The sequence below is a fragment of the Ischnura elegans genome, chromosome 11 (genome assembly GCF_921293095.1).
Source record: "Ischnura elegans chromosome 11, ioIscEleg1.1, whole genome shotgun sequence".
Taxonomy (NCBI): Eukaryota; Metazoa; Arthropoda; class Insecta; order Odonata; family Coenagrionidae; genus Ischnura; species Ischnura elegans.
The window spans coordinates 33,934,226-33,953,747 of NC_060256.1; the positions used below are offsets into that span (position 1 = coordinate 33,934,226).

The 19,522-nt window shown below is 37.5% G+C and overlaps 1 protein-coding gene across 1 annotated transcript in view; it reads left to right on the forward strand.

The window, feature by feature from the left end:
- The window catches only part of LOC124167582 (serine/threonine-protein kinase D3), a 52,722-nt gene extending 33,885 nt beyond the window's left edge, over window positions 1-18,837 (forward strand). Inside the window, exons 12-17 of the mRNA XM_046545555.1 lie at window positions 996-1,100; window positions 1,819-2,087; window positions 2,667-2,850; window positions 3,465-3,647; window positions 6,277-6,362; window positions 12,575-18,837. Of these exons, the coding sequence (XP_046401511.1) occupies window positions 996-1,100; window positions 1,819-2,087; window positions 2,667-2,850; window positions 3,465-3,647; window positions 6,277-6,362; window positions 12,575-12,679 (932 nt within the window). The 3' untranslated portion in view covers window positions 12,680-18,837. The remainder of the gene's footprint in view (window positions 1-995; window positions 1,101-1,818; window positions 2,088-2,666; window positions 2,851-3,464; window positions 3,648-6,276; window positions 6,363-12,574) is intronic.
- Window positions 18,838-19,522: the final 685 nt, after the last annotated feature.

The following is a 19,522-nucleotide window of genomic DNA, read 5'->3' on the forward strand; positions in this document are numbered from 1 at the left end:
TTGCGGCGTTAACATTCACGGCGTTTGTCGCGTACGTTAATTTTATGTTGATATACGGCCAGTGATTTTCTTATTGTTGGCTTATTAACGGACCGTGAATTTAGCGAAATTGAGACCGTGAAAACCTGAAAAAAAAACGTGAAAACCTGAAAAATAACCGTGAAAACCTGAAAAATAACCGTGAAAACCTGAATAATAACCGTGAAAACCTGGAAAAAGCCGTGAATTTCATTATTCGGGTAGAGTGGGAACCCTGTCAGAACTCTTCAGGATGCTTAGTTTATCTCTGTTCTCTCCTCTGCAGTGGAATTGTTCTGCCTAGCTCTGTCTAATTCCCTCGTACTCTTTAATTATCAGCTCAAAATAGTTAGTAAATTTAGTAAATAGGGGCACTACCATTGATGATGTTATTATTTTTGTCATTTGCACTTGATTATAATGACATTTTTAAAGTGAAGCCGCGCTTATGTAACTGAATATTATATATGAGGGGGTGAGAAGCCAAGGGGTACAAGTGATTTTTTGTTCTTAACAGAGTTAGGAACAGAAATTGGGTAAAGAAAACTAACGAGACCAGCTGGATATTTAGTAGTGCATATTTTTTTGTATATTTCTTTTTATCAATTTCCGTACCTAATTCTGTTTTAAAAGAAAATCACGTGTACCCCTTGTCTTCTCATCTCCTGATATGAATGCTTGCTTAAATGTAAGTTTGATTACTTTTGTTTTTTATTTGATTTTTTCATAAATTATAGTCAATGCAATGTATCCTTGAGCAATCATTTGTTAGTACTTAGTATGAATAATATTGCAACTGCTGCTTTCTTTTCTGCTCGCTGGTGTGAAAATTATTAGTGTCCTTTTTAGTTTGATGGTCACTCATGTGATTCTCTGCAAATGGAGTTTTGACTGAAGAGGGTTTGTGTGAAGGGAGTGTATTGAAGGGAGGTGGTGTCGTCTGAATGTCTTAGCAATTCTTTCTTTCATTCCCACAGAGTCGGAAGAGAGGGAGGAAAGCAGTGTGACAGATATCAGTGCCCTCTACCAAATATTTCCCGATGAAGTCCTCGGCTCGGGTCAATTTGGAATTGTCTACGGAGGTGAGCAACCATTTGCTAACGTAGGTGTATTTATTTGACATATTTCATTATCCACGCTAAATTTTTAAAGTTGCATCGCCGAAAGTACGGCACTGTATTTTCGGCTATATTATATTATTTTTCTATGTACTGTCTCATTTTTCAAATTTTGTTTGTTCATAAAAATAAAAACTTTAGTATGATGAAATTGTTTTAATTGTTATTGGACAATTTTTACTAAAAATTAAATTTATTATGTTGAGGATTGTGTTGCCTCTTCATAGTTGGTTGATTTCTGTTCCCATTTACCCAACTTTATTTATGTGCACTTTTGGTATGCATGTACTGTATTGAAAACCTTTAGTAAGCAATTTCTTAGGGTTATGGGGAAAACTGCCGGGGAAAATACAGGAAATTGATGTAGAAAAAAGTAGTGCTTTCTCGATGAAATTATAAAAAATTATAGGGAATGTTGCGCACACTCTCCTTTCCCTATTTTTGCCTCGTCCCAGTTGGTTGCTGATTTTATGTGAGCTAATTGGTATGTATATAAATTTTTATTACTCATCGTTCCTTGTAGGGCACTCAAGATTTTTCTCAGAATATTGGGCATAAATTCCAACCTTCTTTTTTGGAGATGAAAATAGCCTTGTCCTTGTATTTTCAATGATGTTAAACACGCACCAGTAATTCCTTCTTTGCAATAACAGCAATTATTTTTTCTTTGACTGAATGCCAGGCGTGCACAGGACGTCTGGACGGTCAGTGGCCATCAAGGTGATAGACAAGCTGCGCTTCCCGACCAAGCAGGAGGCTCAGCTGAAAAACGAGGTGTCCATCCTGCAAAATCTGTCCCACCCAGGTGTCGTGAACCTGGAGCGGATGTTTGAGACGCCCGAGAGGATCTTTGTTGTCATGGAGAAATTGCGAGGTGACATGCTTGAGATGATTCTGTCCAGTGAGCGGGGACGACTCTCAGAAAGGATCACCAAGTTCCTCGTTACTCAGGTATAATAGCATTTATGTGTAATTGTATCTTCAATCCACTAAAATTTACATGCCACCGAAAACTTCCGTGAGTCTCACAGGATTAGATGAGAATGAAAAATGAGCTTAATGAAAAATGAGTCTTAAAAAATGAGCTTGCAGTGGGAATGAGATATTTTTTCAGTTAGACTTTAGAATCCACAGGCCTAAAGATGTCAATGATAGAGCTGGTGAACTGACTATAAAGGACACTTTACATTGTCATTGCGCTGGTTAGCTCTTAAACATTTTTGAAATTGCAAGAATGTGAGCTCGGAATTAGAGGAGGGGCTATTTTGCCATCTCGCATCCATGCGTTCGAGAAATTCACTGCTTTACATGATGCAATTTTGACTGTGCCTTCATACATTCGTCAAATTGCGCAATGGTGTGCACTGTGTAAAACTGCCTGGAAATAGTGGTCGAGTGAAAAATGAATGAGCTGAGTGTAATTGTTGTGATCCACCTCTCTTTGACTGGAATGTGAGAGTGTTGTCGATTCCATTGGTTACCTCGATCACTTTTTTTAAACCGCTTTTGTTTGTGCTCTTTATTTCGCAGATCCTGGTGGCCTTGAAGCACCTTCACAGCAAGAACATAGTGCATTGTGATTTGAAGCCGGAGAACGTCCTCCTCTCCTCAGACTCCGACTTCCCCCAAGTGAAGCTCTGTGATTTTGGCTTTGCGCGCATCATTGGCGAGAAATCCTTCCGAAGATCAGTAGTGGGCACTCCTGCTTATCTTGGTAACTTCCATATTTTAAGAAATATTTAATAATATCCCTTATTAATTCATTTTTCAAGACATTGCAATTGTTTGGTAATAATTGAGAGAGGGGCCGCTAGGTGTCGACCTTTCACATAATTGCTCCCATGAACTCCCACGAACCAACAAATGTCTGGGCCAATATAATTTCACGGAAATATGAAATTTAAAAATTCGCCCCAAAAAAACAAGTGAAAAATGGACTGTATTCAGAATGGGAATAGGAGAGAGAGAGAACGCCACCTACCTTTCGCTGCATGCCTTCTCTCCTCTCCCCCGATTAGTTCGGCTCGCGGTCCTCGTCACACCACGTGATGCCCCATACTGCTTTGCCCACACGACTATACTAACTTGTGAGTCAGTTGAACTCCCTCGCTCCTCTCTACCCTGGGAGCTCTTATGTCATCCACGGGAGCAATTATGTAATAGGCCAACACTTAGCGGCCCCTCTCAATTATTACCAAACAGCAATGGCATTTTCATTTTCCTTTCCTAGTCTGTTCTCTTTGAAGGAATTAAAAGCCTGAACTTGACCATTTTTAGGAAATGTAGTGTAATGTAACTGTTGAATGTGTAATCTTCATTTGTTTGCAGCTCCTGAGGTGTTGCGCAACAAGGGCTATAACAGGTCGTTGGACATGTGGAGCGTTGGCGTGATTGTGTACGTTAGCCTGAGCGGGACTTTTCCCTTCAACGAGGATGAGGACATCAACGAGCAGATCCAAAATGCAGCGTTCATGTACCCTCCAAACCCATGGAAGGAAATCTCATCGGATGGTAAGGAGGCACTTTTGGCCACCCCTTACTGCTATATGATGTTTAGCACATGGGCGTACCCAGTGAAGGGCAGGAGGGGGCAGCTGGCCCCCCTCTTCCTAGAAGCAAAAGTCACAAATGTCTTTAAGGGAAATAATATTTTTTCAAGCAAATAATTTTAAAAACTAGTAAAGAGCTGTTACAGTTTCCTTAAAATGTTGATTTCATTCACCTTTTCCATGCGTAAATTTTACCTACAACTTGAACAACCATGTCTTGCCCCCTGCCCCTAGTTTTGATCCTGGGTACACCCTTGGTTTAGCATGTTTTTCATGGTGACAATCATCTCAGATGAAATTCAGCCGTTGATTGGCTATGTGATAAATCACAGTCATCAATCCATAGTATCTGTAAAATGTCTCATTGACTTATACATGTTACATAAATCATAGATTCATCAATCCCTGAATTTTCAGCTGTTTTAGGGCATTAAAGAATCTTGCATTATTTATGTTGTTTGTATTGACAGTATCTTTTAAAAGATGAAAAGGATCTATCTTTTCAGAGAAAGTTCCACAATTTTTTGAAATCACAGGGAAAAAAACAGGTTTCGATAGTGGTAGCTCATGTCATCCCAATTGCAGCACATTCTCTCTTCCCCAACTTTCCAAATCTACTTGACCATGGGAAAGTCTTTCCTATCACAGGAAGACCCTCATTCCTGTAATACTTCACCAACTCTATCTGCTTCTTTTTATGCAGGGTTAAAAAGTCACAAGACCAGCGTATCAAGAGCATTACGGAGCATTAAATCATAAGGTCAAATGATTCTCAATTCCACTGTATGTATTTGCATACAATTTATATAAATATAGGGTAAGTTAAACAATCGATTATTATTTGACTGAATAATCATTGATTGTTTAACATACCCTATTTACCCTGGTATAGATATAGACCTTAGAAAAGCTTGAGATGTGACTAATCATCTAAGCATGAACACCTAAATTCTACCATAATTTTTAATTAATCCAAGTTTAAAAAACAATAAAAGCATGTACCATGAAATATAAATTAAGAATTCTTATTCTTCTCAACTCTGCCATGATTGAGTGGAGAACCAAAGCAGCTGTGAAATGGAAGGTTGTGGGATCGTGTCCTCACTTTGGGATACTTCATTCATAATTATATCCTCCTCATTCACTCGTTTTGTGTTAAATTAAAGGTTTCATAATCATAATTAAAAAATTGCTGCCATTGCTTCGTTTACTTTTTTATAGTGGTAATGAGTCATATAAGCATTAGAAATTGAAAAGGGTTAGCATATCCTTCTTATGAATGGCTACATGTTAAAGGGTAGGCAAAAGAGAGTAGCGTGGTGGTGAAGGGTGGGTGATAACCCAGTATCATAATCATAATCATAATTTATTCAACATTAAACATAATACAATGTAATAGTCTTCGTCAAAGAAAAACTAAATCTAGAATATACAATTTAGAGTATTGCTCTCCAGAAATTCATTGAGTGAATAAAAAGCTTGAGTCACTATCCACGAGTGAAGAACACCTTTAAACTTTCTTAAAGTACAATTTCTTGCCTCTTGAGGTAAGTGGTTGAACATGCAAAGTTTAACATGGTCAAAAGAATTTTTTGTAGTTGACAGCCTACAGTGGGGCTGTAACAGATTATGTTTGAGCCTTGTGTTGTAATGGTGGACATCAGCACCAGTTTTATGGCTGTCAATATTCACTTTTACATTTATTAAACATTTAAATATATATAGACCGTACAATGTCATAATCCCTTGCTGCCTGAATAGTGGTTTGCAGTGTTCCCTTACGTTAGAATTGGTAATAATCCTAATGGCTCTTTTCTGTAGAAAATCGGTGTTAATGTACTGAATTGACTGGTTTAATTCGTTTTCGAATTCGTTTAATTGTATTTTGTAAAAGCACTTTGACCCCAGATACTGCCTCCATTGGTGTGTTTGGTGATGTACAATTTTATGTTAAAGGTTAATAAATAGTTCATTCCATTATTTCTTTTTTTTGTCCATGCGCATAGTGTGTTGTCATTTGTTATTGCTCCTAGCACCATCTTGGTTTTTCTGGACTTAATGACTGGTGCCAAGAGATCATACATACATATCATGTTATTCTTTCTAATTTATTAATCCGTTTCGATTTTGTAGGGTCTAAAGATTTGCTGTAACGAACACCGTGCTCATAATATGCTTCAAGAATTTACAATAATAATGTAACTTCTCCTGTTGATAACTTATCCATTCACGTACAAACAAAATATTTGCTGTGTATAACCAAGGACAGCAAAAGGAGTAAGGAAAACTAAATTACCTTCAGAAGCTGAAGTGGTGCCGCATACTTGCTGAATACTTTGTCCTAATACATACTTTTGAAAGTGACTGTACGTATAATAATAATAATAATACATTTTTATGACTCCATACAACAAATTACATTTCAATTACAGATGTAGAGTAATTTTTGGTAACCTTGAAGGAAAGCCTGCTTAAGGCTTCCATCAAATAATAATGCATTATACTTTTACTGAAATATGGATATATTATATAAGATGTAGGTGCACTATATAAGATAGCTGACCGCTTGTGTTCTCTTTCTCCGTACATAGCAATTGATCTGATCAACAACCTGCTGCAAGTGAAACAGAGGAAGCGCTACACAGTGGACAAATCCCTCTCACACGTCTGGCTCCAGGTGAGTGTGCTATTTGTGTGTGTTTGTTGCCAAAGAGCCTGCCCTTTTTGCATTCAATCTTATTCTCTTCTACAAAAGCAGTAAATCAGGATGTCAGACACCAACCTTTTAAATCTGTTATTTAATCTTCACTTTTCAGAAAAGTATATTTCAGTAAATTATTCGTTTGTGAATTTCTGATGTATGTACGAGGGTCGTTCATTAATTCCTTAGAATCTCCAAGAAATTTCTCTCTTTGTATCAAAAATCAATGTTGACTAGTCAGCTGTTAAAGTTTCAGCTGTTTCCATCCCATAGTTTCATTGTTGTTGCCAATTGTAGTGAACAACATTCATTTGTTGAAAAAAATGGATAAAATTGAGTTTTGTGCGGTGATGAAACACTTGTTTTGAAAGGGTTAACGCTGAAAAATCAAAGCTAACTTCGATGAAGATTATGGAAGATCTGCTCCTGTGTTTCAAACTATTTACACTTGGGTTAATGGGTTGAAACATGTCCGTGCATCCAAAAAATGAACCTTGTTCCGGACGCTCTGTGGAGGTGTCTGCCCCCAAAAATGATTTACAAAATCCACGATAAGGTTTTAAGTGCGAGATGAATCAAAGTGCGCCATATAAGTAAGGCCAGGGGCATATCGCAGTGCACAATTGCTTTAATTTTGTATGAACATTTGGGTGTGAAAAAAATATCGGCAAGTTTGCTGCCGCGCTTGCTCACATTGAAGAATAAACGCAATCGTGTAGTCAAATCAAAGGTTGTTTTGGCACATTTACTTCGCAATCCTGAGAGGATTTTCTGCATCAATTCATTACTTTTTCTGAAATATGGATTCATTACTACACTTGAGAGTCAAAATAAAAAGAAAAGAATGGAATTATAAGGTCCAAAGCAGGCAAAGATGTTGAAATGGGCCAGTCAAGTCATGGAGATGATATTTTGGAATGTATGCGGAATTATCAACATCAATTAATTGGAAAAGGGAAAAACGATAACAGGAAAGTATTATGCATTGTTATTGGACAGGTTGATGGTAGAATTCAAGGAAAGCGCCCTCATTTGACGTAGAAAAATTTCTTCCTTCAACAAGACAATGCTTGGTTGCACACCTGTTCAGAGTCAATAGCCAAAACTACTGGACTAAATTTTCAATTATTACAAAATTCACCATATTCACCAGATTTGGCTTCTGGTGACTTTTTATAATTTTACAACTTGAAGAAATAGAACTACGGACAAAGGACTAAGGTGGAGGTCATCACATAAACTAATGCATATTTTGGGGAGACCTCGAAATTCTAATTTTTGGATGGCTTAAAATGCTTGGAAAATTGCTTTAAAATTATATATGCCAGAAAGAAGACTATAATGAAATACATTAAAAAATTAACCCACTTTAATTTTTTAATACCTTTTTCTAAAGACTTCTTGAACGACCCTCGTATTTTGAAAATTATCATTGATTTCACTGCCCATTTCTTAAGATCTGAATTTTTTTTTAAATCCTCAGCCCTTAAAATTTCTTGGGTTTAATTTTTCATTAATAGTATGATATGAATGATTATGTATTAAATTGTGGTGGCAACAATAATGACAGGGGTGATACTGTAAGTGCTATTTCATTGTCTATTTGATTTACTCAAGAAGTCGGCTAAACCTAGAATACTCAGGGAATTTCAGACTTCTGTAAAAACTCTGGGAGTTCGCATCCTGGAAAAATTTGTTTTTGACAGAAGCTCATCTCTCAGTAACTTTCTATTGAAAGAATTTTCTGTCAGGATACTCTCTTGCATGGCATAATTAATTTATTCATTTACAAATAGCTCATTTATGGAAACTAATTTGCAGAACTTTTTGTCTACATACCTTAGCTTTAGGTTTCCGCAATTTCTATGTAGGGAACTTCACGGATTAAAATTCAATGTCATCTTGTGATCATATTGGGTAGATTCTTTTTTAAGTGGTAGTGAATGCAGTGTACATACAGTGAGTCCTCGTTCTACGTCACCCCGTTTAACGTCATTTCGCGATAACGTCACGAAAATTTTACGACCGTGATTCATTTATCGCCCCTTCGCTTCGCGATAACGTCACGTATTTTAAATTTCGCGCGAGAAAAAAGGTGAAGTGGCAGGCGTTACAGGTTGTTTGTTTCGTGGGCGGTAATACGGTCAGTCTATTCAAAGTGTAAAACGGTGTGTATATTGTTAATTGCGATTACGGTTTTGGCAAATTTTAGCATCAGAGACATTTCCACGACAATGTCCAAGAAAACAATGTTCACAATAATTTTGGTTCCTGTTACTGCGACGATGTTTCAGCAATGATGATGCCCAGGCGATGCCCGCCCGCCTCAATTCGCAATTAAAACCATCTCTTCGATTTCATAATCCCAGTTTGCCCACCCTCGCTCATTTGCGCCATTTTGATTTCGCTCCTGACCGGTCCAAAAAGAAATTCTCGTTGCGAGGGTAGGGCCTATGGACCGGAGCACCGGATCCCTGGTCTGTAGCGTCAGGTAGCATTCATTGGACCGCACTATAGCGAAGTCGAAAAGCAAATGCAGGAAGATACGAAAATGGAGAAGGATTTATGTCACTGCTGCTATTGTCGTCGATGAAGACAGGAACTCGTATTTATGCCATAGTTTGGCATTCCCATCGTAAAAAATGCCCCAGATATGATACGCTAAAATTTTTTCGCATAGGAATTGTGAGGTCTAGGAACCGATATTCAATTTTTACATTGTTTTTATGGGATATTATGCTTCGATTAACGTCATTTCGTTTATCGTCACATTTTTCAGGAACGGTAGGTGACGTTAAACGAGGACTCACTGTACAACCTTTCAAGTGTACTATGTATTAGGAAAGGATGAGGATGTTATGATGATGGCTATGAAGTTTTTTTTTCCTCACGCGTTAAAATGTGAGCTGAACTTAATAGAATATGTGGATGGTTAATCAATCTCATCTAACTCAGAAAAAGTGCACATGTAGATAAGTTTCTGTCACCTCAAGATGTCAAAGCATTATAATGGTTTGGCCACTACCTTTGTGGTTAGTTTTTTGTGCCCAATGAGCTATAATTCGGCAAAAATTCTTATGTTTAGGTCTGGATAACAACCTGGAAAACAAAGCAATTCCCATATAAAGCAACTGGAAATCTTTTGGAATTTTTTAATAGGGTGGTATCCTGTTATTTTTTTATTGCCTAAATTGAAAGATTATTCCTCCTGGTGTACAGATTTCACGCTTTTAGATTTTTAAATTACGATATCTATATTTCGCGATTAAATGAAAAGTGAAAATTTGCAAGGGTGCGAAAACGCGACGGCTAAGTATGAATGCTGGGAAAAGCCCTCGTGACGTTTGGTTGCTGCTGTGTGAGGCCACCTGAGTGCGAGACTATGAACGCCGCTACGATGCAGGCTGCTTGCTGCCGAGCATGGCGGTAGCATAGTGTACCCTGCTAGCTGGTAGTGCTTGGCTTAAATAAGGATTATTAATACTCTATCAAACAAAGGAAACTTTCCGTAGGAATAGGCAATTTTAATAGTTTATTATTAATAAATGTACCCCTGAGCTCTGTGCCTCATGCATGCATTGGTAATGTCAGATGATGTAAAACTCCTCGTATAGAATCTAGGTCCCTGTGATGTCATGTGGAGTGGCATCGCATGGGTGCCAATCTGGCCTTTTTCAAATGAGGTTAAAATTGGCCATTAACATTCGTCTAAACTGGGATTTCTAAAACCATATACAGTGCAACCTCGATAAAATGACACCCCACGGTGCAACAATAAACACTCCCTATAGCGAATTGTCGCTTTACCGGAGGTGGTGCAAATAATAGCCAATATACCTCATATTACTCCTTTATTTTTATTTTCTCACTTAGACGTGTTTGGTGTTATTTTGGCCATGGTTTGTTCCATCAAATGCTTTCTATTCATGCAACTCATGGACGTGCGGGTATGCTGACGACTGCTTTCTGCCGCCCGAGGAACAAAAGAAAATCAAGCATTCTCGAGTGCTAATACCACAATATTTTCACCAAAATTAACTTCTTATTTATCGAACGACAGTACCGTATAAGCGTGTGTAAGAGGCGCATACGTGTAAGAGGCGCACCCCTATTTTGAGCATCGAAGCTAAGAAGAAAAAAATTTTGCGGCATTTTTTTATACTATCGCGCGGTGTTGCAGACGTACGCCAGGAATTTCGACAGTTATCGAAATTTCCTCTTTCAATACTAATTGAAGGAGGAAATTTTGATAACTGCGGCGGTAATAGCGGCATAAGAGGGAGCAGAAAGAGTTCCGATCCTCTCTTCGAATACGCCGTTGCTATACGATGCTTGTCCTATTCACGAACAATTTTGTTAAAATGCTCTCGCAGGAGTATTGCAATAGAATTGCAGCCATGGAAATTTTTGAGGCAAAACACGACAGGCACATAGCATGAACCTTCCTAAGAGCTTGGACAACAATCGGGGCAATCTCAGCGCCGTAGGATAATAACCACGTCATAGATTTAATGGAGCCACACTCGGCCCTCCATCAGCCAATGCCTCTGCCGTTTTTTTTTCCTTTCCGAGACCCCACAGGAAAATATCAAGGGAACAATGGAAACGTGTTTCATCCCTACCCCGTCTCACCAACTGACCTTGATCGATCTCCCAGTTTCTGGAGGCCAAATGCTAGGTGAGTCATCTACTGAGCCCGAAGATATCTCGATAGATTTCAATAATTGCATGACACGCACGAGGTTCAAAAAAAGAAAGAGATCTAACGAGACGCATATCTGATAGAATTTAAGTTTTTTAAGCTTTAATTGTTTGACACAAAGATTTATAGTTGCAACAAGGCTACAAATATTCAAAATAGTCCAAACAGCACAATTTCGGAAGAAACAAGCGTAGCATAAGCGCATTCAAACAAGGCGAGACGGACTGGAAACTTTAGGCAACGCCAACTGCGTATATCATATTGCTGCGCTTTCGCCCCTTCGCTTTGAAGGCAACGACGTCACATTCAAGATCAGACGTGTTCGTCCATTGCTCCTTCGCTCATAGCCTCGTTGCTTGAAATACGGAGGGGAGGGAGCGCGCTCCTTACCCTCGACCTCTCCTTCAGCGATCTTCACTTTTAAGCATTTCCGATTTCTTCTGTCCACCATTTAGTCCAGCAATGAACACACTCGTTCGAATTTTTTAAAGCACAGGTTTTAACACCAATATAATTTTCAGTTGCAATAATCCTCATATTAGCGTCTGAAGATGATTTTTGGAAAATCAGGTCCTCAGCGTATTGGAAATTACTCGGCAAGACAGATATTGACTATTAACCAGGTATGTCCTTCAAAACTACGCATTTCTCTATGTTTGATAAGCGATAACTATATGCGGTATAAATGCCGCAGGATACCCACTAGTGGCAGTAAATTTAGCGCGACCTCCGGAGCGAAAAACCCCGCGCGATATTCCATGTTCACCTCTGGGGTACTGACGTGACGACGCGATGCTTACAAGAAAAGCAAACAGGAGCATTTTAAAAATACATCACTAAGGGAGAAACTCCCCTGCCTGCCGCTTGTTTTTGACCCAGGGTTTCAGATGACTGACTCACGCTGAAAACCAAGGCCACTCAGTTCCCCTTGGACTTGCGACCGGTGAAGGGGAGGGGGGGAAGATAAGAAGTTTGTGTAAGAGGCGCACCCCCATTTTTGACTGCAATTTCTGGGAAAAAAGGTGCGCCTCTTACACGCGCTTATACGGTATATCAAATAAATTTGAGACTGAGCACTCCATTAACTTCATTTGTAACAGATCGCTAGCAATTACAGAGATTAAGGAGTCTTGGTGTAAGTTTTTCCGGTGGTGAAACCCTCGCTATGGCGAGAGCCAACACCAAAAGGGCCTCATTAAAACGAAATTTTTAACATGCTTATTATAGGATCAATTGACGGTGCATCGGCTATCTCTCGTAATAGCGGGGGTCTCGCTATAGCCCGTACTCGCTTTAACGAGGTTCCACTGTAATTTATTATGAATATACTAATAGTGGGTAACGAATAGCAATCAATGCCTTTCGTTTTCTTCGATGAAGGAAACTACCCTATTGCTTCTCTGTGGACACTCCTTGTTGCTTTATCTTTTTTTTTGTACATTATGATAGCCATGATTTGATTGAGTTCACTCTCCTTTCACCGAAGGACTACCGTACGTGGAAGGACTTGCGGGAGCTGGAGTGGCAGGTTGGCTTGCGGTACCTGACCCACGAGTCGGACGATGCTCGGTGGGAGCGGTCACAGCCCTGACAGGGGCACAAGTGCTGCCAACTCACCAGCGTTTGGCCCAGCATTAACAGGTGCGATGATCGCTTCCAGCTGAAGGAGCGAGAAGGGTGTTGGGGAGCCCAATCGCATTTATCGGCCTACCCCGTCGCTGCATTGCAGACTTTGATACTATGCATTTTTTCGCACCATCTCCTCTCCTATGAAGCAATTCGACAGGGGCTCTTAATTTATTTTTGTGTTGCTTTCCAATGGAAGCAAACCTCTCTTAACTTAGTTCTCTCCCACCGGCTAGGTGGAGAAGGCCTATACTTACTATAAATGTTTGTGTAAATAATGATTTAGCACAAAATGTTTGGATGCAGCTACTGTTATTTTTATGGTTGTCTCTTATTGGCTAGCCGGTTGGCTCCGATCTCTCGCTCTCCTCTCTGACGTAGTCAACCTCTCTGCGCCCCATCCGCAGTGATTAGGTGTCGTGAGGTTCTGACGAGCGGACCCAAGTGGGTGATACATCTCGTGTGGTTGAATAGGAATTGAGCACAACGAAATAATTCACTCCATTGGATCATCGTGTGGGAAGGATGTACACTAATGTCTTGAAATTAATATTAGCACATATGCATATAAATATATACAAATAATTAAATATATAACACGTAGTATGTATGCGGGCGTACCCGATGAAGAGATAATCGAATGAAGATTGCAAGAGCTATGGTCTTCTCTCCTCGAGACAGTGGACAATGTTAGTGGTTATTCTCCGTTTGATTGCATGACATGAGTTTTGGATGGAATTTTTTATTCTTGTGAAGAGGTGTGGGAGGTGCTAGGCTTTAGCACTGTCCTCGACATTGCATACTTAAGGATCAATCTTGAAAGTTGTGACTAAATCTAAGACAAAGACTGTACAAGGTGATTGTAAGACCAACATTTTTATATTTTTTACTGAACGATGGTGTTGGACTTTTTTGTTACATATGAGATTCAATTTTTTAAATGGAAATATTGCCTATTGTTTATTGTAATTATTAAGATTTTATTGTATATTTACCTAATGTGTGGTGACATTCTATGCAGTTGTGAAATTTTTTGTTTTTTTAATGTGTGTTTCTTTATTTTTGTGGAGGATCTGCTCTCAATGAATTATAAAATGCCTCCATTATAAATTTTACTCAACGAGGTGACGCATTTACCGTTACAGAGAATGTGATATTTATTAAACTCTGCAGCCCCTTTTTTGCATCAGCCTGACCGCATCAAGTTTAACTTTGAGAGGAGCTCATTTGTTTTAGTTGATTGTGTGTGTATTATATATATTTATGATGCATGTTGATTGCATTGCTCGTCGTCTCTGCTCAGTATTAAAAGAGGTGAATCATGATATCTGAAAACCAAAAGAACCAAAAGTTGTGAAGGAAACTTTTCCTCAAAATTTGAATGTATTTTTTTGCCGAAGTTTATTTGTGAGTGGGTGAAGACAAAACGCACACTTGTTGGTGAATCGTTTTATGTTGGCGACATGGTGGAGGAGGGGGGAATATAATGATGTGTCAGACAGTCTGAATTTCTTGCCCCAGTAGCACTTGTAGATTTTGAGCTGCTTATTTATTTTCTAGAGATTTTGAAGTCTTGATGATAACATATTACCATCACATTTTGAGCATGCACTAAAAACGTTCTCGTTTGATTTCATATGAAGATAATGTTTTATTATTTGCGTCCTATGTTTCTAGTTATACATACATGCATTTTACAGACTTATCATTGACGAGGGGAACTACCTAGTAATGTGTGCCGCATAAGTTTATGTAAGTGGCACACCTTTTTCCTCTGAAATCTATGCTGAAAGTAATTGTACATTGCACATATTTCCTATCTGCCTGCTCTCTCGTAAGTCCATTAAATAGCTAAGTGAACTTGTTGCTACTAAAAAATAACTTCTCTCTGAGGTCCATGCTTATGAGACATGTCCATGTTTATTATGGGATGCGATTTGTAGACTCGGATATTGACCAAAAGTAAATGTTAAGACTCCTTTGAACAGCTCGCCATAGTATTAAGAGAGAAGCCCAAAATATTTTTTTCCTCTCGTTTAGACACTTAATGGTGCACCTCCTGCAATATTGTGCCACTACACAGATTCATATGATGATTGGAGCCATATCTCATGGTATTGTATTCATTCATTCGTACGATTTGTAAAGTTACATGATCTTTCTGTGAGTAGCAATTCAAAGATTGTGTGGCTGGTCTTATATGTTGAAACAACATGAACCTTAAATAAAATACGTTAATATATTTTTGAAAATATGGTTATCTTTTACACACAGTCATTACATTTTTGCCAAAATATGCTCAAAATATTTGCAGCGTATGATTATACTATGATGTTAGTGCATGCTCAAGGCAATATGCTTTTAAAATTCTAAAAGTTTATCACCAAAATGAGAAGTTTTCCAAAATAAATCAAGTGCTGCTAGGGTGCTGCGTGCTCAATGCAATTATATATAGAGCCGATTGTTGGTCTTGACACTTGTTGTAAGGGATCTGCAGCATCTAGACTGCTCTATATCTCGTTTTGACGAGTGTCTCTTAGAGTGGTCATCGAGAGTGTAGGGCTCAGAGCTAGCATGATATGTAGGACCAAAACTGACGTGGTTGAATTTCAGCCTCTTTAACTAGCTCTAATTGATTCAATTTACAATTAGTGTTTCATGTAGTGATGGGTGTATTCAAAATTCTGATTCTATAGATTCCCGAAAAAAAATGCAGTAGAGCACTGATTATCTGTTGTAATTGACGTTTGAAATTGGTCACTCACTCAATCAGTGATTCAACTGTTAGGTTGGTTTGTATAGGTGTGGGTATCACGCTAGACTAAATCACAGCCACATGGTTGTCACATGCTTTGGGTAGGGGGTCCAGTTCCTTTCCCTGGGCCACCTCACCCTTCGAGAATTTTATTTGGGAGTGTCCGATGGCTTCACCCAGGGTTTTAACCAGGAACCATTCAGTCAGCAGTCAAGTACTCTACCCTCTTGGCTACCACGCTCCCCTCCAAATGGGTGTGTGTTCTTAGTTCTGAATTGGTGAATTCCCGAACGTATGGTAATGTTCATCAAATATTCATATTTGGAGTAGATAAAAATGTGATTGAGTGCAAGATAATATTGACCTGGTATCAAATAAAGTGAAGTAATTCATTTACGTATCTCTTACATAAACTGCTATCAATTCCTTTTCATAATGGTTAATCGAAAATGTACAGTGCAGCTCGAATTATCTGTTTTAATGAATGTTAAGTCCAAAAGTGTAGTGAAGAAAGAGAGGATATAATTCAGTCAAGGTCATTTTCCAAATGTAATTTTGACCTCTTTCATGCTGCTGTACTTCTTTTGCTTTTATCCCTATTGCAGTAAGTACTATGTTGTTGTTTTTCCAGGAAAATCATTTTTTCTGTCACAGTATGTTGAAAATCAATATTTGCTTGCAATTGTTGCTATTTTACAGACTCGATCGTGATTGGTATCAGCATGCACCAATATGCTTAGTATGAGATTGTATGTAGGGGGTTGATAGGGTAGTAAAAGGGGAAATTTGTTGGGTGGTCTAGTTGCTGAAGAGATAATTCTTAAGCCAGCCACTTTTCTGGAAAGTCATGGAGTAATGTCAGGGAAAATCATACTTTCTGTAAAGTCTTTTTTTCACATCCTCATACATGTAGAAAGTATCTTTGGTATTTGAACGTCTCATTTCCACAAGTGTCATTCCATAACTAGAAATTCATTTCAATATAATTATTTTACTTTATTTGATCTCTGGTCACTATTATCCTCCAAGCAATCATAATATAATCTTTTCAAAATATGAATATTTGATGAGCATTACCAAATAGTCTGCAATAATACGAAAGTAGTCTCAAAAACTCAAAGAATTTCTGATTGATACTGTTTGAGTAGCTTACATTGAGTGCTGATAAAATTAGCGATTACTATATTGACACAATCAGTGCTCTGCTGTATCTCCTTAGAAAAGGACCTACAAATTAAATATTCACTTGCCTTATCACTTTCATAAAGAGTGTGATATGGGAATAGAAAGTTCAGTGGGATCAATATTGCAATCTGTTCATGATTTGGAATGTAATTGGAATTGATTTTTCAACTTTTGAAGAACAGAAATTCTTTACTTTTGGATGTTTTGAATTGACATATTTTCATGTAAAATTCTAATTAATTGAAAATTTGATGGAAAACAAAATTTTCTCATTCTCACAGTGGGTTCAAGTTTTTTGTAATCTGTGCATCAAATGTGGGTCATTCAAATCTTTAAAATTGTATTCTTGGTGGGCTGTTGTAATTGCAGGTACAGGCATTTTTATACTGTAAACTAATTAAGAGACTGCATAGGACTAAATAAGAGCTACTTCTTCAAACCCTAATAATTAAAATACACTGATTTTGAGTGATAGTTTTGTTTTATAATCAATGTTATGGTATGAATATTCCAAATGTCCTTCATTTTTTTGTCTTCAGTCTCATTTGCTCCTATTAAAAAAATAACTAGCATCATTTAAGTAATTTTAGTTAAATTGCCTCTTAAGAATTAGGAAGAATTAAATACCGCCATTTTTTTAATACTCCACCATCATTGACGTTATTGTTGAAATGGCAACTTAAGCTTTGAAAAATTTTTATTCTAAAAATTATTTTAGGCTATCAAATCACAACGAATCTCTTTTTGCAAATATTTTGCGATTTGCTATGTCTGTTGATATGGCTGAAGTTTTATACTGTATGTAATGCATAAATCTTAGTTCTCATGATGATCATTATCATGAGTTATTGAATACCTTTAAAAAAATTATGCCAAGAGTACTATTTCTTTAGATAAAACTGAGATGGCTTTCAATAAAAACTAAAGGTTTGTTTTACTATACAGGTTAATTGTAAGCTAGATTTTTTAATGGAATTAATTTATAACGATTTGCAATTGCAACACTTCTGCAATTATGTAGACTATACTAGGTTTCAAAAGATATGATCCCTCTTAAGGATATGATATCTAATGCGAATGGGGATTTTCCTATAGTATTGAATATCATATCTGTCAAATGGTAGGGTATCTATGGAATCCAAGTATATTTTCAGTTTATGTTATCATTTTTGCTAAGTGGGAGGCAATATGCGTACAATTGGGTGTTAATCCATGAATTTGGACCCATGCACATACATAATTACGTACCTTTTTTTTACTGGGACGTTTATTTGTAATGTGGGAAAGTATTTCACCCTCTAAAAAATTAATTAGTTTGGGACTCAAATTTTGTGCATATGTTCAGGGATGCATTGAGCTCAGAAGTTGAGGATGCTTATCCTTTATTTTAGGTGTAGAATCAAATAATTGAGTCAACACCCATCACTAGTTTCCAGACTCCACCATTATTGAAATACTGTCAAAATCAGTCGTCACTTCAGTCTAGTGAGTTCATTTCAGGTCAGCAGAGATAGACTGCAGTGCTAAGAGAGAACAAAATTGAGCTGAAATCAATATATATCTCGCTATCACCGGTAAAAATTAGCGATACTTTTGGATTTTCTTTACATAATGGAACCTTATTGTTTAAACAGGCACAGCATTAAAGGAATATTGAGTGTAAAATGTCCACCAAGTTATTATGTGCAATTATTTTAACAATTGTTACTCCAATTAGTGGTGAATTAATTTGCAATTGTCTTCCAATGCCATAAATAATGATTAGTGGTGGTAATAAGGTATTTTAGAGCTTTAGATTTTGGAGGTAAATATCTTATCCACTCTTCAGTATTAAAAAAAATCAAGTTATTGATCAGTCCTTACGAACGTTTGCCGGCCTGAGACCTTTTCAAAGGTTGACTTGTGAAATCACAGCCTGGTAGGCAGCTGTTGTGTGATCTATGAAGAATTAGAAAACTTTTTCTGGTATTTAGTTCACGTAACTAAGCCAACTCATTTTAGTGCATTTATTAATACTATTGTAACTTGTCATAACAATTTTTCCATTCTCATCATTATTGTATGGTTTTAGGATGGAACAGTGTGAATCTCCAAGTTGTAGCTTGTCTTAAGAAATACATATTTACAGAATCATGGTTGTGGGAGGCATGGAAAACTTTTTTATATTAAAGAATGAAATTGTTTGTCTGTTGTTTTATTTTCTTGTGGTTGTGCTCTATCATGATCTTCATTTCCTTGTGTTTTCTATCAAGTGAGTTCATGAATGTACCACTGGCAAATATTTATCCAAAATTCCATTTTGCAAATACCGAAAATCCCTCATTTTACCATGGGTTCAATGATGTACGCATTCCAATTACCATACATGTGCTAGAAATTTAAATACAATGGTGCTAATTTTATGCACCTCTTAGAAAGTATCTCTCTTTGGCATGCCTGATTTGTTATGTATCCAATTTGTCTGAGGTTCTTGCTCTTGACATTACTGTCATGAGGTAATTGCATTAAATTAACATTGCTCCTGGATTAAGTAGCATAGGAGGTGCATATCAATGGCCTACATGCAAAACTTGGCTGCTGCAAAACACAATCTAGTTGTTAATAATTTAAGTTCAACAGATTCAGGCATTATGTGGTGGAAATTAGACATATTTAAATGAAAGCTGGTAGCATTTTCCACAACTTTTTGCATTTCAGCTCACAGAGCCATTCTCTGGTGCAAGACACTGCATTACATATGAACATTGCCTTTATACCTTTGAGAAAGAGGTGGGGGAGGATTTGACATGTTTGAAGAACGGGTGGGAAATAGGCATACACATTGAAGACATTGAGAAAAGATATGTAAAACTAAAGAGATATGGGTAA